Source organism: Capra hircus (assembly GCF_001704415.2).
Source record: "Capra hircus breed San Clemente chromosome X unlocalized genomic scaffold, ASM170441v1, whole genome shotgun sequence".
In the NCBI taxonomy this organism is placed as follows: domain Eukaryota; kingdom Metazoa; phylum Chordata; class Mammalia; order Artiodactyla; family Bovidae; genus Capra; species Capra hircus.
The window spans coordinates 19959132-19983609 of NW_017189517.1; the positions used below are offsets into that span (position 1 = coordinate 19959132).

Sequence of the window (24478 nt, forward strand, 5' to 3'; positions counted from 1 at the left end):
TGCATGTAGCTCCTTCCCTCCATCTATAAAAGCTCTTGCCCAGTGGTTGTCAGTGGGGGGAAGTCAGCCTTTGGACAGATATCCATGCTCCCCCGACTCCCACCTCCCCCAATCGCCTATCTCCCCACCTCCCACCTCCCATTGACGGCATCCAAAATAAAGCAAACTTCCCTTTCTACCCACCTGTCCTTTTTATTGGTTTTTGAGCAGCGAGCAGCCAGACCCCCCTCAGTTTTGTTAATAGAAGGACCTTTGGCTCACTCTCACTAAATCCAATCTTCAAGCCTGAGTTTCCTCAGCCACAAGATGGGAACCATACTTTGCCATCAGTGATGTCCTGAGGATCAAGTGTGATTATCTTTGTAAAGTGCTCAGCACACAGGAAATGCTCAAGGGATTAGTACGCCATATCCTTATTTTGGAGCAGAACATTATGGGGCTTGTTTTAGCATTTCTTCCTCCCTGATTGTCTTCCCATCCCTCATCCCTCTCCCCACTTCCTTCCAAGCTTTCTGGACTTATTTGTCATTTCCTTTCATTGTTTTTCTTTCCCAGAGCAGCAAATTTCCTCAGAGATTACGTGGGCTTCTCTTTGGAAATCACATGTCTTTAGTCCTGCTGTGAAGCAAGAGGCAGCCCAGGACTCCAGGCTTTTCCTTGCTGGGAGTGACATTCTGCTCTGGTCAACTCAGACACCTCATGTGGAGGCTGACATGGCTTCGCATCTGCACCTGTGAGGACTTTCCAGGGTGTGAACTCTGTGCAGGCCAGAGGGTGCCAGTTACCTGGCAGTGCCAGAAAGGTCTCTACTCTTTCTCTTTCTATATAAAGTTACTTCTTTTCCAGACAGTGATTAATTACTTGAAGACTGGGTGAAGATTTTTGCCAATTCGGGGCAAAGCCATTGACTTCAACTCTATAGATTATCTATGTAGAATGCAATTTTGCTAGTACTTGAAAAAGCAGAACATACAAAAAAGACTAGATGTGTTCAATTTTTATTCTTTTTGAAACCACCTGTCTAACTATAGATGAAATATGTGCTTATGTGAAAAGGTCTAGAGATTTTAGAAGTGTATAATGACATTTCAAATCACCAAAAAATCCATCCACCTAGAATTACACCCACTGTTAGCATTTTAGTGTATTTCTTGTTAGGTTTTCCTAACTCCCTGACTAGACAAAGAAGAAGGTCTAGTTGTCTCTGCTGTACTGTTGTATAAACTGGCACAGACTAGCCTAGGAACTGCTAGATTTCCAAAGAGCAGAGCTGTGAGCTTCTGCTAGAGCTTTCGTTCCAGTCTGACCTGGCTTGTATTCTTCTCCATCTGATGACAGTGGTTGATGTCTGGGCAACAACTTCACTAAAGGAGACAGGTAAGACATGTCAGCTAGAAGCACAGTGGGAAAGGAGTAGTGAGAGAAGCAGGACTATTCATATTGCACAAAGGACTCTGTACAGCCTCCCACTCAGACAGTAGCTTTTTTCTTTGTCTAAATGAACTGTGTACACAACAGACCCAATTTATCATTTTAACTGTTGGCTGCTCAGTGTCTGCCTCTCTCAGGATCCTTGTAAAGTGAGGATTTGTCTATGTGTGAGCAACAGAAAGTGAAAGTGAAAGTCGCTGAGTCATACCTGATTCTTTGCGACCCCATGGAATAGTCCATGGAATTCTCCAGGCCAGAATACTGGAGTGGGTAGCCATTCCCGTTTCCAGGGATCTTCCCTACCCAGGGATTGAACCCAGGTCTCCCACATTACAAGTAGATTCTCTACCACCTGAGTCACCAGAGAAGCCCAAGAATACTGGAGTGGGTAGCCCTTCCCTTCTCCAGGGGATCTTCCAAACCCAGGAATCAAACTGGGGTCTCCTGCATTGCAGGTGGAGGGAGAAGCCTTAATTAGGAAAAAAAAAATTACAGATAGGGAAAATGTACCCTACCCTATCCTCACCCCCTGTTGGAAACTTCATGCCTCTCCTTCCCAACTTGAATGCCATCTTCAGTCCTCCCATGGACTGTGTTGTTTCTCTGGAGCCTAAATTCTAACCACAGATGGGAGCCATTAGCCACTCAAAACAATGTAACTGTGTGTCTACTTTCCTAAAAGAAGGGTTCTTGTTAAATCCAGCCAATAGAGAACGCAGGCGGCAACAGTCATTTTGAAAGAGGCACCAGTTTGCTGGCACTAAGCTCTGTGATGGTGCTATTGGTGGGGGTGGAGGTGATGATCCTAAGAAAATGATGACTTAAAGCTTACTGGGAGCAAGATCTGTGCTCAGCTTTTTTCATCTATCTCACTTAATCTTCTCAACCATCCTATAAGTACTATTAATACTTCTATCTACATCTCTACAGATGGATTGATTATTCCAGCATTCATGATCATATTTGAAGACACAGCTTATTAATGACATTTTCCTGCTTGTCACACACTGAACCTTACACTTCTCCAGCAGTCACCTTCTTGTTCATAGCCCCACAATGAACCTAGAAATCATTCCAGTAGCCATCTTCATGCTTATTACATTACATTGAGCCTTCACCTTATCCTAGTTTTCATTGTCATGTTGGTTATTTCACACTGAATCTTAACCTTTTTTCAGTAGGCATCAGCATGCTTTTTGTCTCACACTATGCAGAGTACATCATGAGAAACGCTGGACTGGAAGAAACACAGGCTGGAATCAAGATTGCCAGGAGAAATATCAATAACCTCAGATATGCAGATGACACCACCCTTATGGCAGAAAGTGAAGAGGAGCTAAAAAGCGTCTTGATGAAAGTGAAAGAGGAGAGTGAAAAAGTTGGCCTAAAGCTCAACATTCAGAAAACGAAGATCATAGCATCCAGTCCCATCACTCCATGGGAAATAGATGGGGAAACAGTGGAAACAGTGTCAGACTTTATTTTTTGGGGCTCCAGAATCACTGCAGATGGTGACTGCAGCCATGAAATTAAAAGACTCTTACTCCTTGGAAGAAAAGTTATGACCAACCTAGATAGCATATTCAATAGCAGAGACATTACTTTGCCAACTAAGGTCTGTCTAGTCAAGGCTATGGTTTTTCCTGTGGTCATGTATGGATGTGAGAGTTGGACTGTGAAGAAGCCTGAGCGCCGAAGAATTGATGCTTTTGAACTGTGGTGTTGGAGAAGACTCTTGAGAGTGCCTTGGACTGCAAGGAGATCCAACCAGTCCACTCTGAAGGAAATCAACCCTGGGATTTCTTTGGAAGGAATGATGCTAAAGCTGAAACTCCAGTACTTTGGCCACCTCATGCGAAGAGTTGACTCATTGGAAAAAACTCTGATGCTGGGAGGGATTGGGGGCAGGAGGAGAAGGGGACGACCGAGGATGAGATGGCTGGATGGCATCACTGACTCGATGGACGTGAGGCTGAGTGATCTCCGGGAGATGGTGATGGACAGGGAGGCCTGGCGTGCTGCAATTCATGGGGTCGCAAAGAGTCGGACACGACTGAGAGACTGAACTGAACTGAACATTATCCTTACACAAGTGGTCAACATCATGTTTACTGTCTACATTGACCAGTGACTGTATTCCAGGAGCCATCACTCTTGTTAGCTTGTTGTTTAGGACACTGAACTTACACATTTTACAGCTGGCATCATCATGCTGGTTGTCTTACACTGAAGCTTGCCCTTACTGCAGTGGGAATCTAGTCTCATACTGCAGTATACTCCTTTGAAGTTGCCACATTCATGCTGCAGACACAACACAAAGAGTTTAACTTCTTTAGTTCTTCTGCAGCTGGAATTGAAGGATAAGCTTGAAGTTGCATGAAGAAGGGTGGTGTAGTTTCTCTGTTTCATGCTTTTGAATTCTCTAGAAGCATCCATTCTGGGTCAGTTTACATAGGAGTCAGAGAAATGAATAATTGCCTTCTATCAGCATTCATCATCATCTTGTGGCCATATATATGCTAAAAGGTAAGCTTACTACGGTGGTCATCTTCATGCTTCTTTTTTTTTAAATTGAAGCATAGATAATTTACAATGCTATTTTCAAAGGGAGTATGAAGAAGCAAGAAGTTTAAGGGCTGTAAAGTGTGGTGCGAAGTACAGAATATTATCCATCCTGCACAGTCTTCTTGTAAGCAGCCCTTTTGCCCCTTTTCTGTCTCCCCTCAGAACTTGATTAGAAAAATGAGATCACTGGGTAAAATGTAACCTAACTCCTGACTTATGCTCTACTGAATGTACACAATGCCTTCCCTAACTTGGTGAGTCCCTTCCCGGATTATAAGGAGTAAGAATGAAGAATTAAATAGTTGAGGAATGACTGACTTTCTACCCCTAGTATCCCCCTTCGCAAATTTGCAGGCGGACCATGTGGGCAAGATAGCATTCAAAGGAAGAGCATGAATCAGCAGATCTGCACACAACAGAAAAATGACACAGTCCAATCCCCCTACCCTAATGATTAACTGAGATTGTTTCCCCTTTATCCCTTTAAAAATTTTCATGTCCAAGCTGAATCTGAAGTTGATTTTGGAATATGAATCCACCCTCACTCTGGGTAGCTGGTTTCCTGATGAAAGCAACTTTTCCTTTCCAACCAACACTTGTCTCTCGAATATTGACTTTTTGAGCAGTGACCAGCCAAACCTGAGTTTGATAACATTCCCTTTAGTACTAAGCACTTGAAAGTGAAGGCCACACTGAAAGGTGAAGATAGCAGTAGGAGTATGCAACAGAGAGAAGACCATGGACAGACTCATTATCATCATGTTGAAAGATAACTCTCAGTGCAGCAGTAAGTTGTTGCATACAATCCACGCAGACTACTAACATTGTTTATTTGTAATAAACTTCTAGGGGAATTCTTCAGTGACTCAGGAGTTATATATCTTTTGAATGTAAAGTGGTTCTCTAATATATAAATCATGTTTCCAGGTACTCCTTGGAGATAAAATATTGTTTTTGTATCATGTTGGGGATTGTAATGGATTTCACTCACTCAGAGGAAGGATATGTAATATTTTAATACCTGTTAATCCTTAAAAAATGTGAACTTAGGTCATGCTAGACCTCTGAGAAGTCCTGTCTGACAATGCAACCTGGAAAAGGCTAGATAGACTAACTTATACATCACTCCTCAATACCAGTAGTTAAAATTCCAGAATTAGGGGATTGAGTAAACTGATTATTAATCCTGAGGAAAGACTAGGAGATGAGTTTTCTTGTCATCTGTTCCATATCTGCTACAGAGGACTAGAAAAGGATGAAGAGAATCCGGATTCTCTAGGGTCTAAGGACACTTTGCAAATTTTATTAAATATGTGTCTTTAAAAAAACCTAAATGAACTTTAAAAGTAGAAATAAAGTGAACCTCATTTTCTAATCACAGTGCAGGAAAGCCAAAATTAAGAGGAAAATGGCAATGCTGTACAGTTCTTGGGTCATAAGAGAAATTATAATGAAAACTGTGATAATAACTTTAAAATCATCAATAATAACATGGTGATGGTTAATTTTATGTGCAATTTGGCTGAACTGAAGGATGCCCAGATTGCTGGTACAACATGATTCCTGGGCATGTCTGTATTTTCAGAAAAGATTTGCACTCATTCAGTGAACTGAGTAGAGTTCCACCTTCATTGATATGTGTAGGCATCATCCAATCTGTTGAGGGCCTGAACAGAACAAAAAGGCAGAGGAAGGGCGAATTCCCTCTTCAGCCGGAATGTCCATCTTTTCCTGCCCTTGAACATTGGAGCTCCTGCTTTTCTGGCTTTCAGACTCAGGGACCTACACCTGAAGCTCCCGCTTTTCTGGCTTTCAGACTCAGGGACCTACACCTGCAGCTCCCCTTGCCTTGCCTCCCACCCCCCATCTCCATTCTCAGGCTTTTGGCTTTGGACTGAGAGATAAACCATTGGCTCCCTTGGTTCTTACATCTTCATACCTGGACTGGATTACACCACCAGCTTTCCTTTTTCATCTGCTTGCAGACGGCAGATTACGGGACATAAGCTTCGTAACTATATGGGTGAATTTCTATAATAAATCTAATTATATATAAAAACATATATTACGTATATACAAATTTTATGTATACATTTCCATCTATCCATCTTCCCTATTTCTCTGGAGAATCCTGGCTAATACAAGCATTATATATAAAATGTATGGAATGTGACCAAAGCCATATTTAAAGGAAAATTCATAGCCTTAAAATGCTTTTATCATTAAACAACAAATACTTAGGATACAATATGCTGGATATTTATTGCAAGTGTACACTGTGCAGGGCCTGAACAAAATATATTTCATCTTCATAGTACTTAGGAGTTGGGTACTATGTCTTGCCCTTCATAATACTTAGGAGGCAGGTACTATATTTTGCCCTATTTGAAATGCTCAGAAATATAATTAGGCACATCCATACCATGTTCTAACTATGACATGTTTCTAAGAACTACTTCATGTAATACTTGATCCAATGCCACAAATATTTATTAGTGCTTATTATACACAGGATACTATGACAAAGAGATAAAGAACAGATGTTCTCTACCCTATAAAATCCAGTCATGTGTGTTCATGATGTAGATGATACAGCTCCTTTTATGACTGCAACTAACTCTACTAGCTAAAATTGATTGCATTACATGCTAAAACTGATACAAAAACCCATGGTTGCAGGGAATAAAGATTCCAACTGAAGTCAGGGCAGGAGTCCATTGTGGTGCTTGTTGCCACTGCTCAGGGAAGCATCTCTAAGTTCAAACAATTAGTTAATGTGATCAAAGCAGGAAGAGCACATACGTTTTCACTTTATTAAAATATTGCATAGATACAGAGCAGTTGGGCTCATCCATTCTAAGGCACTGTCCTGGTTTGAATGCAATTCCACAAGAGAGAAAAGAGAAGCCATTACATTCAGTATTATTTACCTCTACATTCAGACTCCTCCCCTGTTCCATGTTTATTGCTACTGGGATCTCAATTTTATCCCCAGACTTATAGCAGCATCATACTAGGACCTGGATGACAAAAATGAAGGACACATCCTGGCTCTAGTACTTGGTATGAATTGACACTTAACTACAAACTCTCTTGCACTGCTGGCCATTTGTTTCCCAACTCTTGTTTAACTAAAGATATTATAAACTCTTTATGAATTAATTTTTAATAGTTTCCATTAAGCCTAGAACAGGACTAGTTAGGCACATAGTACATATCCCCACAATGCTTGTATTAAATATCAGTTGCAAGAACTTTAATGGAATAGAAAAAAATATACTTTCCCTAATTCTAGTTTAAGGAAAGGATGACTGGTATCCTCACAAAGGGAAATACTTGAATGTCCTATTGCTTGTATTTTTTAACAAGGAACAAGGCTGAATGAATATTTTCATGTATTAACAGCTTTAACTGACAAAGAGAGTTCTTCCTTTGCTATAGGAACTTGAGTCATAACCACTAGTATATGAGAACATTTATATAAGTAGCAATGTGTGTGTGAGATTATAAGCAAAATTCAAAGCGGTTACAAATCACTGAGCAACACATAAATATCTGAATTACTGATCCTCCTTAAATGATGTGTGTATGTTACATTAAAAAAATAAGTGTAAAGAATTTTTTCATAACACACTTGAAGCAACTGGAAATAGCTAGGCTTGGGAACAATCAGGCTATACAGATAGCTATAGAAATATGTGTTAAAGGCAGTGTGTTCCAAGAATATTTGCAGAATAAGAGCTCTGTGGGTTATTATTGGGTGTACATGAAAACGGGTTCTGGGGTCAAACAGGATTGCAAAACACTGAGCCAAAAGAGGTGCTTTTTCCACCTTCATGAGAGGACCTCTCAGAATCCTCATAGGCTGATGTGCACTGTGAATCTACAAAGCAGAAACAGCAGGAAGGGATTCCCAAACTTATTTGCAAACTATCTTATAGAAATAGGTGTTCTATGACACACACTTAGGGAGACACTGAATTAAAGAATGGATAAAATTTTAAAGCACTGAGAGAGACACAGTTGAATAGCAAAGGAGAGTGAAAAGCAATGGATACTGGTTCCTCAGTCAGTGTAAATTAAATTAGAGTCTACTTGTATGACTTCAACTGGCAAATGGGTTCTTCCACAAAGAGTTGACTTATCCTGGGAACAAAATAAATCATCAAACCAATACTCAGCTCTGAGTAGCATCACCCCAGACTGCCAACTAAGCAGATTAGTCAACTTTGCAAAATTCAAAAGTAAAGATTAAAATTCTAATTTCTTCAAAGACAAAATTTTCAATGGAAAGAACCCAGTTCATAGCAGGCAAACGAAATCCTCTTCATCCATGTGTTCCTAACATATTTTTATTATTTCATAAAATACACTGTCTCCTTTGTTGCCACCTGGGACACATATAAAGTTTTAAACTAATATAATCACCTTTAATAATGACAGCAGAATAATTATGGTAATACTATAATAGATATGCCAGACAAATATGATAATCCATTATGTTGACCCTACCCTGAAAAGGCTTGCCATTATTTTTATGCTGACATTTACGATATGGTTGACTTGGTTCACAAAAATTGTCAATGTAATAAAAAATGAGTTGCAGAGACAGAATAAATCAAATCTATGAAAATTGCAAGAGTAGGTAGATACTCTAGAATTCATATAACTTGGAAGATGGGTTTTTAAAGTAGAAAAAAAAAGCTTTTCTTTTCTTACAAGCTCAAACGAATTCTTCCAAGACAAACAGGCTGTTGCATGTTTAAGATTTTGTGTTGGGGTTAGTTATCAATCTCTGTAGGATTTGTTTCCTTTAACAATCCTTAAAGAAGTCCTCTAAAGTGAGTGACTTGGTGCATAATAAGGCCTGCTCTCTGTCTGAAGCTTTTAGAACAATGACTACACTTGTATGGCTTCTCCCCTGTATGAATTCTTAAATGAATAACAAGGCTTGGTCTCTGTCTAAAGCTTTTCCCACAGTAATTACATTTAAAAGGTCTCTCTTCAGTGTGTGTTCTCTGGTGCAAAGTAAGAGCTGTCAGCCTACTAAAACTCTTCCCACAATTATGACATCTATGAGGTTTCTCACCCGAATGAGTTTTCAGATGTCTTTTAAGACTTGATCCATGACAAAAGCTTTTCCCACACTCAAGACATTTATATGTTTCTTCTTCAGAATGGGTTCTCTGGTGCCCTATAAGGTGTGAGCGCCGAGTGAATCGCTTTTTACACACAGTGCATTCATAGGGTCTCTCCCCTGTGTGAAGTCGCTGGTGTCTGTAAAGGTCTGAACTACGGAGGAATCTCTTTCCACATTCAGGGCACTTATGAGGTTCCTCTCCTGAATGAATTCTCTGGTGCCCTGTAAGTTGTGACTTTCGAGCAAAACATTTCCCACACTGAGAACATCGGTGAGGTTTGTCACCCGGACTCTTCTTCTTATGGGGTCTTGGGTTGAGAGGTTCTTCCAAGTTGGAGCTCTCAGGTTTCTCTCCTGCTGAGGGGTTCTGATGCTCTACAAGTTTTGTTAAATCTCTCTGTAAATCCTCTGGAGGGGTTTCCCATTGATTTTCTAGCTGTACATAGTCTTTTTGCAAAATGGGGCCATGAAGAGCATTCCCCTCCAAAGTAACAATAAATGGATACATATTCTCCAGTTTTTTCTGTTTTTCTGAAGTATCTTCTTCATTTTCTATTCCAATCTCAAAACCTGAGAGAAGAAACAGAATACAGATCTCACCATGTCCCACATGGAAAAGAACATGAGGGAAAATGAAGAGTTTATATTAAACCATTCATAGAAATAAGAGATATTCCTTAGTAGAATCCAAAACTCTTTACCCTGATCAAGGTTGATTTTTTTCTTTTCTTTCTTGTGTGGTATCAATGAACAATTACTTACCTAACTTGGAATCAAGTAATTGCTTAATTTCTTTGGAATCTTGCAGTTCCTTCACCCATGCCTCTTCTCTATGCTCCAATGGAAAGCTCACGTCAAGTTTTGGTATTGGGTATCCTTGCCAGAAGAAAGATGAAAAGCATAATAGTTTGAATCATCAAAGGTTTTTACAGAGTTTAGCCTGATATCTTGGACATGTGGCTGCTTAATATTCACTTCCTCCTCAACTACTATTACATCACCTGGAATCTCTTGCAAGAGTCTTTTTTTTTTTTAAAGAGAAAAGCAAAAAATGAGAGAACCTTTTGCGGTCAACTTAAGGCACTCTTCCTCTAACCTATGGAAGGGGAGTGAATCAATTCTGTGCTGAAATCAATACACTAAATTGCTACTTTATCTATTTTGATAATAGATTTATCTGGGTTAGAGCCAAGAAAGTGAAGTGAAAGTGTTAGTCACTCAGTTGTGTCTGACCTTTGTGACCCCATGGACTGTAGCCCACCAGGCTCTTCTGTCCATGGAATCTTCCAGGCAAGAATACTGGAGTGGGTTGCCATTTCCTTCTCCAGGGGATCTTCTCGACCCAGGGATTGAACCCAGGTCTCCTGCACTGTGGACAGACTCTTTACCAACTGAGCCACCAGGGAAGACCCTAGGTTAGAACCAAAAGATGAAATAAATCTCCATAAAGTTCGCATTGAAACTGAGAAATGCTGATATTGAGTACTACGTGAAGAGAGAGAGGTAAAGCCAGAAGTTATGCAACTGCTTATTGGAATAATTTCAATTGAGATTTCCAAATTATAATGGAAACTGACTGGGCTGACAACCAGAAAAGCAGTTTTTGTTTGCTTCAGCTGAAATCTGGAAGTGGACTGATTCTCCTGAAATTACCCCCAAGTAACCATTAAATAGTGTTTCTCACTGTCAGGTTAAGGACAACCAAAGAAATTTCTCCATTCAGTGCCCGCCCCCACTGTGGCCTATTACCCTCTCCTTACTGAGAGTCTCTCTGGCTCACAGTCTCTCTCCACACCCCTTCCTCACCTTCTCTGCTCTGCCCAAGTTAACTGGTCCGTCATCAAGTGTGTGTTGGAAGTAGCTCACTTGAGAAACTCAGCATGATGTTTAAATATTAGCACCATTAAAATAACATTAGCAGGTTAATTTGATGAATTTTAACCATTATATCAAAACATAGGAAGTGGACTAAAATATCTTATTTTATATTTTCATGGAAAAAAAGATCTTTTAAGAATAAGAAACAAAAATGTGCTTCACATAAAATTCTGTTTAAATTCACTATATTGTTTTTGTTTGGGTTTCAAAGCTAAGAATAGGATGACAGGGCAATGAGACCAAGGTCAAATAAACTGGAGATCACAGGTCAAAGGAAAGCTGTCATTATGTATTAAAAACGGAAGCAAACTGAAACTTGAAATAAGCAGAGAGAGTAGCAAAGGCCTACGTGTGAAATACTGATGCATAACCTCAATGCAGGAAGGGAGACAGACTTCAAGTATGATACCATGAGAAGCTCTGTAGATCTATTTCCCAGTTTAACTGGTGACAATTATTAAAAATAATACAAGAAACATTTAAAGTCTAGAAAATTAAGAAACATCTATTTTTAATAGAAGGGGTAAAATGGAATAGAGTTACATACAAGAAATATTTCTACATCTCACTGACATTAAGTCAATATAAATCTGAAGCTGATTATAAGTCAAGATGTACATGTTAACTAGAGTAACCACTAAGGAAATAACTTTAAAAATTGTGAAAATTCAAAAAAAAATTGTGAAAATTCATTAAAGTCAGTAAAATGTTACATTTAAAATATTTACTTGGTGTCAAAGAAAGCAGTAGATGACAGATAGAGGGACAAAAAAGATATGAGACATATCCAAAAATGAAAACTCAAAATAGCAGATATAAACCCAACCAATCAAAGATAAGAATAAATGGTATGAATTAAACAACTCAATCAAAAGGCAGAGATTGTCAGACTGGATTTTTTAAAATCCAACTATATGCTGTCCAAGGAAACACACTTTAGATTCAAAGATACAAATAGATTGAATGTAAAGGAACAGAAGAAGATATGTCATGCAAGCAGCAAGTAACCATAAGACAGCCAGAATGACTATATTAATATCAGACAAAATAGATAGTAGAACAAGAGAATCACTTCATAATGATAAAAGGATCAATCCACTAGGAAGATGCAACAATTATAATCATATGTGCACTTAAATAACACAGTTCAAAATATATGAAGAAAAAAATGTAAAAAGAAATAGACAATTGATAACAATAGTTGTGGACTTCAATACCTCTTTGCACTGCTAGATAGAAAACTTAGGCAGAATAGCAACAATAGAAGACTTAAAAATACCATAGACCAACTAAACATCACAGACATTTACAGACAACACTCCACAGCGAGCAACAGCAGAATATACATGCTTCTTAGGTGCAGAGAAAATTCTACAGGACAGTTGAGATGCTACACCACAAAACAAATGTTCAAAAATGTTAAAGGATCACAATTACAAACTACATTCCCCCACTAAAATGACATTATAAATAAGTAACAGAAAAAAATTTGGGAACATCACAAATATAAAGAAACTGAACAACACATTCCTAAGTAACCCATCAGTCAAAGAAGAAATCAAAAGGGAGATTAGAAATATTCTGAGGTAAATGAAAATGAAAACTTTGGGAGGTAAAACCAGTGCTTAGTTAGAGGAAATTTATAGCTATGAATGCCTATATTAAAAAGGAAGAAAAATCTCAATAACCTAACTTTACACCTTACACCATACCCTGGATGCAGACAGGAAATGTGTGCTCAAACTTGAGCTTCTTCCTGAATGTTAACTTCCTGCAATTTTTAATTATATACCAACTCCACCCCTACCCACCTCCATTATCCTGCATAACACACAGATCCTTATGCCTCTGGTGCATTCAGTCTCCTCTTCCTGGACTCTCAGAGTACTGCTTCTGACACTATCACCAGTTTGTATTTCCCAACCTATGCTCAAATCCCATGTCAGTGGAGGCCACTAACCATTCCCCTTGACCCGTCCCCCACCCTTCTGACCTGAGTTCCCATCGTCTAGTGACTGCAGCCATGAAATTAAAAGACACGTGCTCCTTGGAAGAAAAGCTATGACAAACCTAGACAGCATCTTAAAAAGCAGACATTACTTTGCCAACAAAGGCCCATATAGTCAGAGCTATGGTTTTTTCAGGAGTCATGTATGGATGTGAGAGTTGGACCATAAAGAAAGCTGAGCACTAAAGAGTTGATGATTTTGAACTGTGGTGTTGGAGAAGACTCTTGAGAGTCCCTTGGACTGCAAAGAGATCAAACCAGTCACTCCTAAAGGAAATCAATCCTGAATATTCACTGGAAGCACTGATGCTGAAGCTGAAGCTCCAATACTTTGGCCACCTGATGCGAAGAGCCGACTCATTAGAAAAACCCTGATGCTGGGAAAGATTGAAAGCAGGAGGAGAAGGGAACAACAGAGAATGAGATGGTTGGATGGCATCACTGAATCAATGGACATGAGTTTGAGCAAGTTCTGAAAGATGGTGAAGGACAGGAAGCCTGGCATGCTGCAGTCCATGAGGTCGCAAAGAGTCAGACACGACTGAGCGACTGAACTGAACTGAAAATACAGAAGCAACCCAAGTACACATTTATGGAAAATGGATAAGCTAAATGTGATATATACATACAAGGGATTATTATTCAGCCTTTAAAGGGATGGAAATTCTGACATATGCTACAGCATGAATGAACCCTGAGGACATTGTGCTAAGTGAAATAAGCCAGTCATGAAAAGACAAACACTGCATTATTTTACATGAGGTACACAAAGTAGTTAAATTCATTAGAACAGAAAGTTGAATGGTGGTAACCAGGATCTGGTGATGGGGTGGGGGGCAGAGTGTGGAATGTAGAAATAAGAAGCTGTGTAAATGGGTATAGAGTTTCAATTTTATAAGATGAAAACAGTTATGGAAATGGATGTTGGGAATGGCTTCACAAAATTACAAATGTATTTAATACCTCTGACCTGTACACATAAAAATGGTTGAGGTTGTAAATGTTAGGTTGTGGGTATTTTATCATGATTAAAAAAAAATTGAAAAGAGAAAAATAGGCTTCCTGAGCAGGGTCATTAGCTTAAGGGATTTTCAATCCCCCTCAATCTAAGGTGCTTTGTGACCAGCTATTCCCAGAAAGATATTTCCTCCTTCTACTCTTGATCAGAGTGGCCCATTTCCATCAGGCATTCCCCAGCCCTAGAGAGCTCTTGAGCTCTCAAAACAGAAACCAAAGAAAGGAAAGCAAACCCTTGCCTTACCAGGGTCGAGAAAGGACTGGCCTTCCCCAGCACCACTGAAGCTCAGCTCCTGCGGCCCGGCTTGTGGGATCCACGCCTCTGCCACTGGGACTTCCGGGGCAGGTCCCATTACTTGGAGTGGGGGTGACTCCAGGTGGATGTTTGGTGGTATGTGTGCCATTCCCACTGGTGCCAGTTCTTCCAAGAGCATTTCCTGCCTATCCAGCTGGAGGAAATGCCAGAACCATCACTAAAAGTCCAGACCAACCCTGCCCAGTAGCAATATAATGCAAGCTACCCATGTCCTCTTAAATTTACCAGAGGCCATATGAAACAAAAAAGGAAATAAAATTAATTTAACAATATACAGTATTTAACCCAATATATCTAAAATATCATAATTTCAGAATGTAATCGATATAAACAATTGTTAGTGAGATATTTCACCTACTCTGGTTTCATATTAAGTTTTCAGAATGTGCTGTGTATGTTATACTTATAGCATATTTCAATTTGGAATAGCCACATTGCAAGTGCTTAAGAGCCACACTTGGCTATTGGCTGCTGTGCTGGGTGGTACATGATTAGACCATACAAAGATAAAATCTTATATGGTAAGCTAAACCAGAAAGACAGAGAAAGGGAAACCACAAATTCATCCTATCCTAGGGGGCAGGGAACCTTGGATGACTCCTGCTCAGGCAGGCTAACTACAGAGCCCCATCGACACTCCCTGCTGGAGCGCCCCTAATGCCCACCCACAAGTACTTCCTGCCTTCTCCCAAAGATTCTGCCTCTGCTCAGCTATGGGTTTCACTCGATGGTTCTGAACAGAGACTAATGCCACCACTTCTATGGGGCATTTTGCCTAGGATGGTAGGTGGTGGCTATCAGAATATTCTAAACCAGAGATGGGAGTCTATATAATTCACAGGGAAGAACTGTTCCACTTCCCAAACCATTTAGGAATGTTCCCTCAAACACTCACATACGTAAAAAGAACCTGTCAAGGATCTCACCCTGTTGGTTATATAAACACAAAATATTTTTGCATATTTTAGCATGACTTGGATTTTCTAGAAAAGCATTACTTTGGCAATCAGAGAAAGACTATACTACTTATTGTTCCAATTGACCAAGAGTTGTTTGTCATCTTGAGAAATCATATGACCAGCAGCAACACCACTCATAATGTTTGAGTGTACCATATCACTCAGAAGTTCTGGCTGTCACATTCCCGGTGTATCTATGCATAGATTCAAGCAAATGACAACTCCCTAAAGTTTTGGTGTAGTCAAGCTCAAATACATGCACAATGAAATGCACAATGAAATGTGATTTCATAAGAAATCACAATCCTTTTCCTTTATATTCCTTCTAAACTCTACTCAACTCAGGGTTGGTAATATTTTCTTGTAAAGAGAAAAGAGAGTAAATATTTTAGGCTTTGTGGGTAGTACTGGAGTACTGGTTTGTTGTCTCTTCTTTTTTTAACCATCCTTCTAAAAGGTAGTAACCATGACTATTTCGTGGGTTGTATAAAAATAGGCTTTGTGTAATATTTGGCCCACAGGGCACTTATTATGTTGATTTTTTCCCTAATTTTGTATATGTAATTTATATTATTCATAAATTTTATTTTAGGATAGTAAAGGGGACATTATCAAATATTTGTTATAGAAGTGGAGTTGGGTTTAATAGTTGAGACTGTCTGGAGCCTATGCTGATTCCAGTAGAAGGAAAAATTGGAAAGCTCCAGCAGGGAAATCCTGTGGTACCAGTCAGAAGGTCTGATCCAGTCCCAGCTGCCTTGCTACTTCTTTGGGTCTAATTACCAAGATCCCAACCTCTTTTCTCACCTGCTGCTCTGGTATCTCAAGTTCTCTCTGTAAGTCTTCTATCAGTGACACAACTCTTTCTCTGTTCTCTGGGCAATGTTCCCTCACCCAAGTCTCTATCTCTGTGGGGAGAATCGTTAGGAATTGCTCCAACACCAGCAGCTCCAAGATTTGCTCCTTAGAACGCATCTTTGGCTTCAGCCATTGACAGCAGAGCTCCCAGAGTTTGTTGAAAGCTTCATGAGGCCCAGCTGCTTCTTTGTACTGGAACTGCCGGAAGCGCTGGCGGAAGACCTCACAGTCAGTATCATACTCTTGAAACACCGAGCCCTGATTCAAGGAGGCCTGGATTGCACAACCCAAGGCCACAGCCATCGCCCTCTTCCAGCAATGTGCAATTTATATGGAACTTGAAGTGGCAGATTCAAATTTCTTTACTTCTGTTATCCTCCGGGGGGAGCCACCTATGTATACGCTGAGGTCGGGACAAAATGAGAAAAGAGAAACAGTAGTGGTTACCAGAGGGCAGATCTACCTCCCTTAACTTGCTTACTTTTCTCCAAAGCCCTAAGGAAGCAAATCAGTCTTGAGGGGTGGGGGAGATTGAGAATCTGATGAAAGCCATGAACTCTCTTCTAGAAAAATAAACACCACATGAAATTCTGCAGTTAATTTCAATAAGGCTACAAAATCTTCAAGACCATCTATGGATTCTCTAGAAATGTACTCTCCAATCTGGTATTCAATAGTCCCATGTGAGTTGGGGGGAGAGATAAATTAGGAGTTTGGGATCAACATATACACATTACTATATATAAAATAGGTAAACAACAAGGACTTACTGTATAGCACAGGGAATTATACTCAATATTTTGTAATATCCTATAACACAACTCTGTAAATTAACCACACCTCAACAGAAAAAGTGGGCTTCCCTGATAGCTCAGTTGGTAAAGAATCCACCCACAATGCCAGAAACCCCGGTTCAATTCCTGTGTCGGGAAGATCCAATGGAGAAAGGATAGGCTACCCACTCCAGTATTCTTGGGCTTCCCTTGTGGCTCAGCTGGTAAAGAATCTGCCTACAATATGAGAGATCTGGGTTCGATCCCTGGGTTGAGAAGATCCCCTGGAGAAGGGAAAGGTTACCCACTCCAGTATTCTTGCCTGGAGAATTCCATGGACTGTATAATCCATGGGGCTGCAAACAGTCGGACACGACTGAGTGACTTTCACGCTTTCACTTTCAATAGAAAAAAGCAGGCCTACATGGATGTTTAAATTAATTAAACTAAAAATTCAATTTCTCATTCATACTTGAGCAACATTTCAAGTGCTCAAGTAACATCTCTGTGTGGTACATATATGCAATGGAATATTACTTAGCCATAAAAAGGATGAAATATTGCCATTTGCAGCAATATGTATGGATCTGCAGATTGTCATACTGAGTGAAGTAAGTCAGACACAGAAAGACAAATATCATATGATATCAAATGTGCGGAATCTTAAAAAATGATACAAATGACTTATCAACAAAACAAAAAGTTATAGATGTAGAAAATAAACTTATGGTTATGAGGGGGTAAGGAGGGGAGGGATAAATTGGAAGATTGGGATTGACATACACACTACTATGTACAGAACAGATAACTAATAAGTACCTACTGTATAGGGAACTCTACTCAATACCCTGTAATGGCCTAGTATAACTGATCCATTTTGCTGTACACCTGAAACTAACACAACACTGTAAATCAACTATACCCCAATACAAATTTTTTCAAAAAAGGAGAGACATCTCTGCAGAAAGTTCCATTGGACAGCTCTGCTCTAGGATTCCATGGACCTAAAGCAAAGAAACCCTTCCATTAAACGAACCCCTACAGATTTAGTTGCTTCTGAACCCACTTCCAACCTAATTCCCACTGTCTTGTGGTTTTGAATACAGCTAGGCCACAGAAGAAATGGCAAGCAATATTTACAATGGTGAAGAACCCTAAAAGTTCATCTACCTTTGAGGAGCCTTTAGTCATCTTCAACCATGGGGATCTTAGCTAGAATCATGCCTTGCAAAGACAGTAAACCACCAATCCCTTATTCCTCCCTGCTAGGGGTCACCTGTAGTTCAGCCAACATCACCATGACCCTCACCCTGAAACAGCATTCTAAGTGACTTTCTCATGAGAAAAATACATGGCAACAGGGCAGGCCAGCAGGAATCAGGTCTGCATTAATAACCAAGGACATTTCTCACGCCTTGTGCCAGGAACTGTTCTACACCTCCCACATATATTGGTTCATTTAGCCCTTACCCAACATCAGGAAGTGGGCTCTAGTACCATGTCCTGAACACAGGTGAGAGACTGAGGTAAGGATGAGGACTGAATAACTTGCTCCAAGTCACATGGTAAATGCCAGAGGGGAGTGGCGAGGAGTTTGGAATCGACCAACTACTGCAATGCTGAAGTCTGCTGCTGCTGCTGCTAAGTCGCTTCAGTTGTGTCTGACTCTGTGCAACTCCAGAGATGGCAGCCCACCAGGCTCCTCCGTCCCTGGGATTCTCCAGGCAAGAGTACTGGAGTGGGTTGCCATTGCCTTCTCCAAATACTAAAGTCTAAAAACATCCAAATGTTTTCAGTGCGATCTCTGAGGTCACAGAGGTCCTCACATCCATGTCTCCTCAGATGTCAACCCTAGTACCCACCCGGGCACTGTGGCTCTTCTCAGCCTGTATTTTCGGGGACTCCTCCTTCTTGGGAGTGGGACAAGGAAAAAATACTCATGATTCCAGCCAGTCATCCCAAATGGACACAGTCCCCATCTCACCTTTATCTTGATGGTAGTCTGGGTTTTGGCGTCAGACCCATCTACTGATAACCTGCTAGCCGCGTGATGCTGACACCCAGGGCTTCTGTCGTCAACATGAGATAATCACAGCATCTCTTTCCTAGAAGTTCCCTCGGCAGAGCCTACTGCAGGGAACAGCAGCATGCTTGGCACAGAGGAAGCACTCAGGAAAGGTCATTTCCTAGGAAGCTTCTATTTAACCTCCACCCTGCCAAGGCACCTAAATGTCTCTGGGGGGCATCCAGGGACATGCCTTGAACGTGCTCCAGCCTCGCAGCTGGGCAGCCCTCCCCCGACGGTCCCAAACCTTACACCACGTCGACCAGGGAACTGACCCTCCGGGTTTCCCCCGCGTCGGCCCCTCCGGAGAAAAACTTCACTCCATCCCTGGGCGGATGGCTCCTCCCCAAACCCTCCTGAGCGAACTCGGGCCCACAGGGCCCGTGGATGAATAAGGGTGTAAAGAGAGGGCACTCGGGAAAAGGATCGGGGGACAAGCCAAAAAGCGGGTTGAAAATCGGGTACCCGCGGTGCTGCGCGGCCCCAGCGTGCTCCCCGGGGAGGATGTTGCGCTCCCCGCCCGGGAGAAGCCCGGGAAGGCCCGGCGGGTCGCAGGGGACGGCGGCGGGGACCCGGGCCGGACATGGGCCCTCCGCCTGTCGCTCCTTCCTGCGCCCGCCGCCCGATCGGGACTGGAGGCGGCGGGTTAGCTCAGACCGAGAGAGATGGGAGCCCGGCTCCCCGCGCCCGCGCCCCAGGGACGGCCACGCCCTCTGGCCGCTCCGGGACTCACCGCCTCAGCGCCCGCGGCTCTCCCAGGCTCACCGGGTGCAGCTGCCCATGGCGCAGGCGCGCGGCCGCGCTGCGGACTACAACTCCCGGCAGGCTCCACACCACTCGCCCAGCGATCTCAGTCTCTAAGGGTGCTGACGCGGGAGAGGCTGGGATTTTCCTTGGCCTCCTTCGGTCCTGAGGCCGCTTTGGAAGCGATCCCATTTCCGGTCTTAAACGCCCGGGGATTGGGTGGGGCATGCCGCTGTTCTAGATCCTAGCGATGGCTTCTCTCCCATCAGCCCTAGAGTAACTGGAGCGGCTGGGGACTTCCTGAAATCTGTTATGACTGGATCAATGCTTCTCAAACCTCTTTTTAGGAAGAATTTCTTATGAGGACCTGTTAAAAATTCAGCTTTCTGGGCTCTCCCCCGACACCCGTACGCATTGGATCTCGCGTGAGCTGGAGGATTCGCATTTTAATAAGCTTTCCTGGGGATAATGACCCTGATCTTTCCCTTCCGTATCATAGTGCCCTTGAGCTATCTTTGTATTTTCCTCTTAAAGAACTAGGATTTGACGAAGCTCAGTTCAGTTCAGTTCAGTTCAGTCGCTCAGTCGTGTCCGACTCTTTGCGACCCCATGGACTGTAGCACGCCAGGCCTCCCTGTCCATCACCAACTGCCGGAGTTTACTCAAACTCATGTGCACTGAGTCGGTGATGCTATCCAACCATCTCATCCTCTGTCGTCCCCTTCTCCTCCCGCCTTCAATCTTTCCCAGCATCAGGGTCTTTTCAAATGAGTCAGTTCTTCACATCAGGTGGCCAAAGTATTGGAGTTTCAGCTTCAGCATCAGTCTTTCCAATGAATATTCAGGACTGATACCCCTCTCTGATTTCGGCCGCCACTAGAGAGCTCTTGAATCTTTAGGTCGCCAACATGGCCCCGCCTCTTGTCTTCCAATTGGTCTTTCGCTGTTCCCACCTCCGGAGTCAAATTTTCACTTCTGGGTGGTCAGCGGTGTTTGGGCCAGGCCAGAGGCAATGATGTCATCCGGAAGATGTAGTCCTCACATTTGGCCTGAACTAGTTTGTGTGTGTGTCCTCACATTTGACCTGGGTGTGTGTGGGTAGGTGGGTGTGTGTGTGTGTCTGTGTGTCTGTGTGTGTGTGTGTCTGTGTGTGTGTGTGTCTTTGGACGCCAAACTTTGGTGTTGGTCCAAGACAGAGAGGAAAGAGCTGCCGGCAACTGTGCCTCCCAGAGGCGCTGGTGGAAGCTAGACAGGCAGGGACACCACCATCCCGAACCCACAGAGGCCAAAGCACTTCAAACAGCTCTGTCTGAGCTGGAGTTGGGCTCATGGACTGGGACTTGGCACCAGGGACACGCTGACTCCTGCAGATTTTGTGTATTGTTGCATGGGGCGCCAGGTGCCTTCACCAGCTGTTTTGGATGGTTTCCCAGCCAAGATGGTCTGCGTTTGACCCTAACTCTCAAGAGCAAAAAGTGGTCCTCATTGTGAAACCAGAGTAGTTTCTGTGGCTAGAGCCAAAGGAGGCCCAGCTCCAGGGCCTCTCATCTGCACTTCTGTGGATTCCGCTGCTGGTCCCCGGAATCACTTAGGCAGCTCCTTGAGCTTTGCCATGGATGTGTGCCTTTGGCTGGAGAAGCGCATGGAGCAAGTCCTGAAGCTGCTGGTGATGGAGCAGTTCCTGACCATCCTGTCCCAGGAGACCCACAGCAGGGTGCACATGCAGCTTCTGCACCATCTGATAGATAAACTTGCCAAGAAGCTGTGACTCTTTTAAAATGCATGCAGACAGAGCTTTCGAGAATGAGGGAAGAGGTGACTGAGAAAGAGATGTTTTATGTGCGCTTCGGTGGCCCCAACTGGGACATCACAATCTCTTACTTCCCCTCAGTAGTCTCCTGAGTAGAACGACATGGGCAAGTGACTTTGTAGTTTAGTCTGGAACTTTCATCCTCCAGATTCCACCCCCAACCCAAGCACACAGAGGAACAGTGTAGAGTGCCTGTCTTCACAGGGAGGCAGGTCACTGCTGCAAATAGTCAGTGTCATCTTGGATCAGAGGGTTTTGGATCCTGGCTCTGCCTGCTGCTCAGTGGCAACGTGACTTGGGGCAAATCACTTTCCTCTTTGGGCCTCAATTCCCTTTTGGTAAAATGGCATCTGGGATTTTGAGGATTTAAGGGAGACCAGCGTGTACATTGGAGAAGGAAATGGCAACCAACTCCAGTGTTCTTGTCTGAAGAATCCCAGGGACGGGGGAGCCTGGTGGGCTGCTGTCTCTGGGGTCTCACAGAGTCGGACACGACTGAAGCGACTTAGCAGCAGCAGTGTGTACATTTGGATCACATAGTCGATGCTTAAAACTGAGCAGGCCTGGTGTGATTTCTGCTTATGGCACACCCTGCTGCTCCTGAGGCTGACACGGGAGATCCTCTTGAGCTCAGGACTTCTGGGATCCAGGGCACTCTGTGATCATCCACAAGGGGACATCCCAGCAGCAGGGGACCACCAGGTGGCCTATAGAGGTCAAAATTGCCCTGCTGATCAGTACCACACTGCGCCTGTGAGTAGCCACTGCCCTCCAGCCTGGGCAACATCACGAGACCTCGCCCTCCACCAACAAACAAACAAACGAAGTTGTTAGGTGTTGTATTAAGGTCAGCAGTCAGGGCTGTGGAATGGCCTCACTGACAGGATGGAGCATGGCTACTAACAAGAGAGAGTTTCGGAAGTCAAGGTGGAGTGAGTGTGGAGTGAAAGACCTCAGAAATGGTGGTTTGGGGTCTTTCTGGAAGGGAGGAGCATGTCTTCGAGTCCCGCTTTTAAATTAAACTTTTCATTTTGATATTACTGTAGATTGACAGGCAGTTGAAAGAAACAGAGATGTCTCTTTCCCCTTTCCCTCATTTCCCTAGTGGTGTGAAGTGAAAATCGCTCAGTCATGTCCAACTCTTTGCAGCCTCGTGGACTGTAACCTGCCAGCCTCCACTGTCCATGGGATTCTCTAGGCAAGACTACTGGGGTGGGTAGCCATTTCCTCCTCCAGGGGATCTTCCCAACCCAGGGACTGAACCCAGGTCTCCTGCATTGTGGGCAGATTCTTTACCATCTGAGCCACCAGGGAAGCCCTGGTGGTAATAACTTGCAAAATTGCAGCACAAGGTACACCCAGAATATTGACATGAATACAGTCGGGATACAGAACAGTTAGTTCATCACTGTAAGGGCCCTCCTGCTTTTCTTTCATAGACTCACCCTCATCTTGTCCTTCCCATCCACCCCTCTCCTACCCACTCCCAAACCCCTCACCCCTGGCAACCACCAACCTGTTCTCCTTTTCTAGAAGTTTGTCATTTTAAGAATGTTTTATAAATTGAATCTTAGTTTGTAACCTTTTGAGATGGCTTTTTCCCCATTCACCATGATTCTCCAGAGATTTATATAAATCCTTCTGTGTAACAATATCTGTTCCTTTTTATTGCTGAGTAGCATGCTATGGTATGTATGTATCACAGTTTGTTGAACCACTCACCCACTGAAGGACCTGGGGGTGATTTCCAGCTTTTGGCTATTACAAACAAGCTGGTATGTGTGTGTGTGCTAAGTCACTTCATTCGTGTCCAACTCTGTGACCCCATGAACTGTAGCCCACCAAGCTCCTATGTCCATGGGGATTCTCCAGGCAAGAATACTGGAGTGGGTTGCTATGCCCTTCTCCAGGGGATCTTCCCCACCCAGGGCTCAAACCCCCGTCTTTTATGTCTCCTGCATTGGCAGATGGGTTCTTTACCACTAGCACCACCTGGGAAGCCCCAAACAAGCTGGTATGAACATTTAATTGTTGAATTATTTTTATGGTTGTTGCTTTAAAATCACAGATAATTCTGACGCCTAATTCATTTTGGAGTTAGTGTTACTTGGTTGCCTTTTGTCATTCAAGTTGTGAATCTCCTGCTTCTCTGTATGAAGGGTGATTTTCCATTGTGTCCTGGACTTTTGGTGTCATGTTAGGAGACACTGGGTTCTCTGGAAGCTTGGTAGTGTAGCAGGTAGTCTCCCTGTTTGGGTTTGGAGAGCAGGCCCTGGCCTCCTACTCTGGGCTGTGGTTGTGTGGACAGCGTGATTTTCAGAGCCTTTGTGGGGCCTTTGCCTTGCTTGGTTTATTGCAGGCTACTGGGGCTTCCTTGAGTTCCTGGGGATGCTGCCTGGGGAAATGGAAGGAGTTTTCCCAGGCCAGGCCACCTTGGGATTCTAGGTGAGGGAAAGAATTCCCTCTGCTGCCTCCAGAGACAGGAATGCTTGCTATGTGGGGAGCTTCTGGAGGCAAGAGGCAGGGACCAGTGGGGCTGGGGAGTATTTCCTGGGCCTGGGCTCTTTGTGGCCTGATTCCCTTTGCTGGTGCCTCCCAGCAGCAGAGTGTCTCTTGGGGGAGTGGGGAGGGCAGTTTCAGGCCCAGCAGAGAAGCAGTGTGCTTCCTTGGCAGTGAATGGCAGTGAATGTCTTTCCTAGGGGACAGGAGTCTTGGGTCCTTGAGTGACCTACAACTACCCAACTATTCCTTTGATGTTTTTTTCAGATTAAAGCTGAAAGAAATCTGATATGAAGTGTGAACTCACCATCTCCACTGTGTCTGAGAGCCCCTGCAAAGACTGTTAGAATGAATAGAATTTCCTCTACAGTGTAACCCAGGAAAATTATATCAACATAAAAACATATCAAACTAG

General features: G+C 43.0%; 1 protein-coding gene across 3 annotated transcripts; it reads right to left on the minus strand.

Annotated features, from left to right (window-relative positions):
* Positions 1–6785: 6785 nt before the first annotated feature.
* ZNF449 (zinc finger protein 449) lies at positions 6786–19824 on the minus strand. 3 transcript variants are annotated; one of them, XM_005700404.2, is made up of 6 exons: positions 19744–19824; positions 18930–19075; positions 16122–16575; positions 14284–14488; positions 9899–10012; positions 6786–9706 (listed from the first exon to the last, which is right to left on the minus strand). In XM_005700404.2, the coding sequence occupies exons 3-6, from the start codon at positions 16473–16475 to the stop codon at positions 8820–8822; spliced, it is 1560 nt and encodes a 519-aa protein (XP_005700461.1). In that variant the 5' UTR covers positions 16476–16575; positions 18930–19075; positions 19744–19824; the 3' UTR covers positions 6786–8819. The 3 variants fall into 3 exon arrangements, with proteins under 3 accessions (XP_005700461.1, XP_005700462.1, XP_013831737.1); XM_005700405.3 differs by lacking the exon at positions 18930–19075 and having other exon boundaries at positions 19744–19799; XM_013976283.2 differs by lacking the exon at positions 19744–19824 and having other exon boundaries at positions 18930–19725.
* Positions 19825–24478: the final 4654 nt, after the last annotated feature.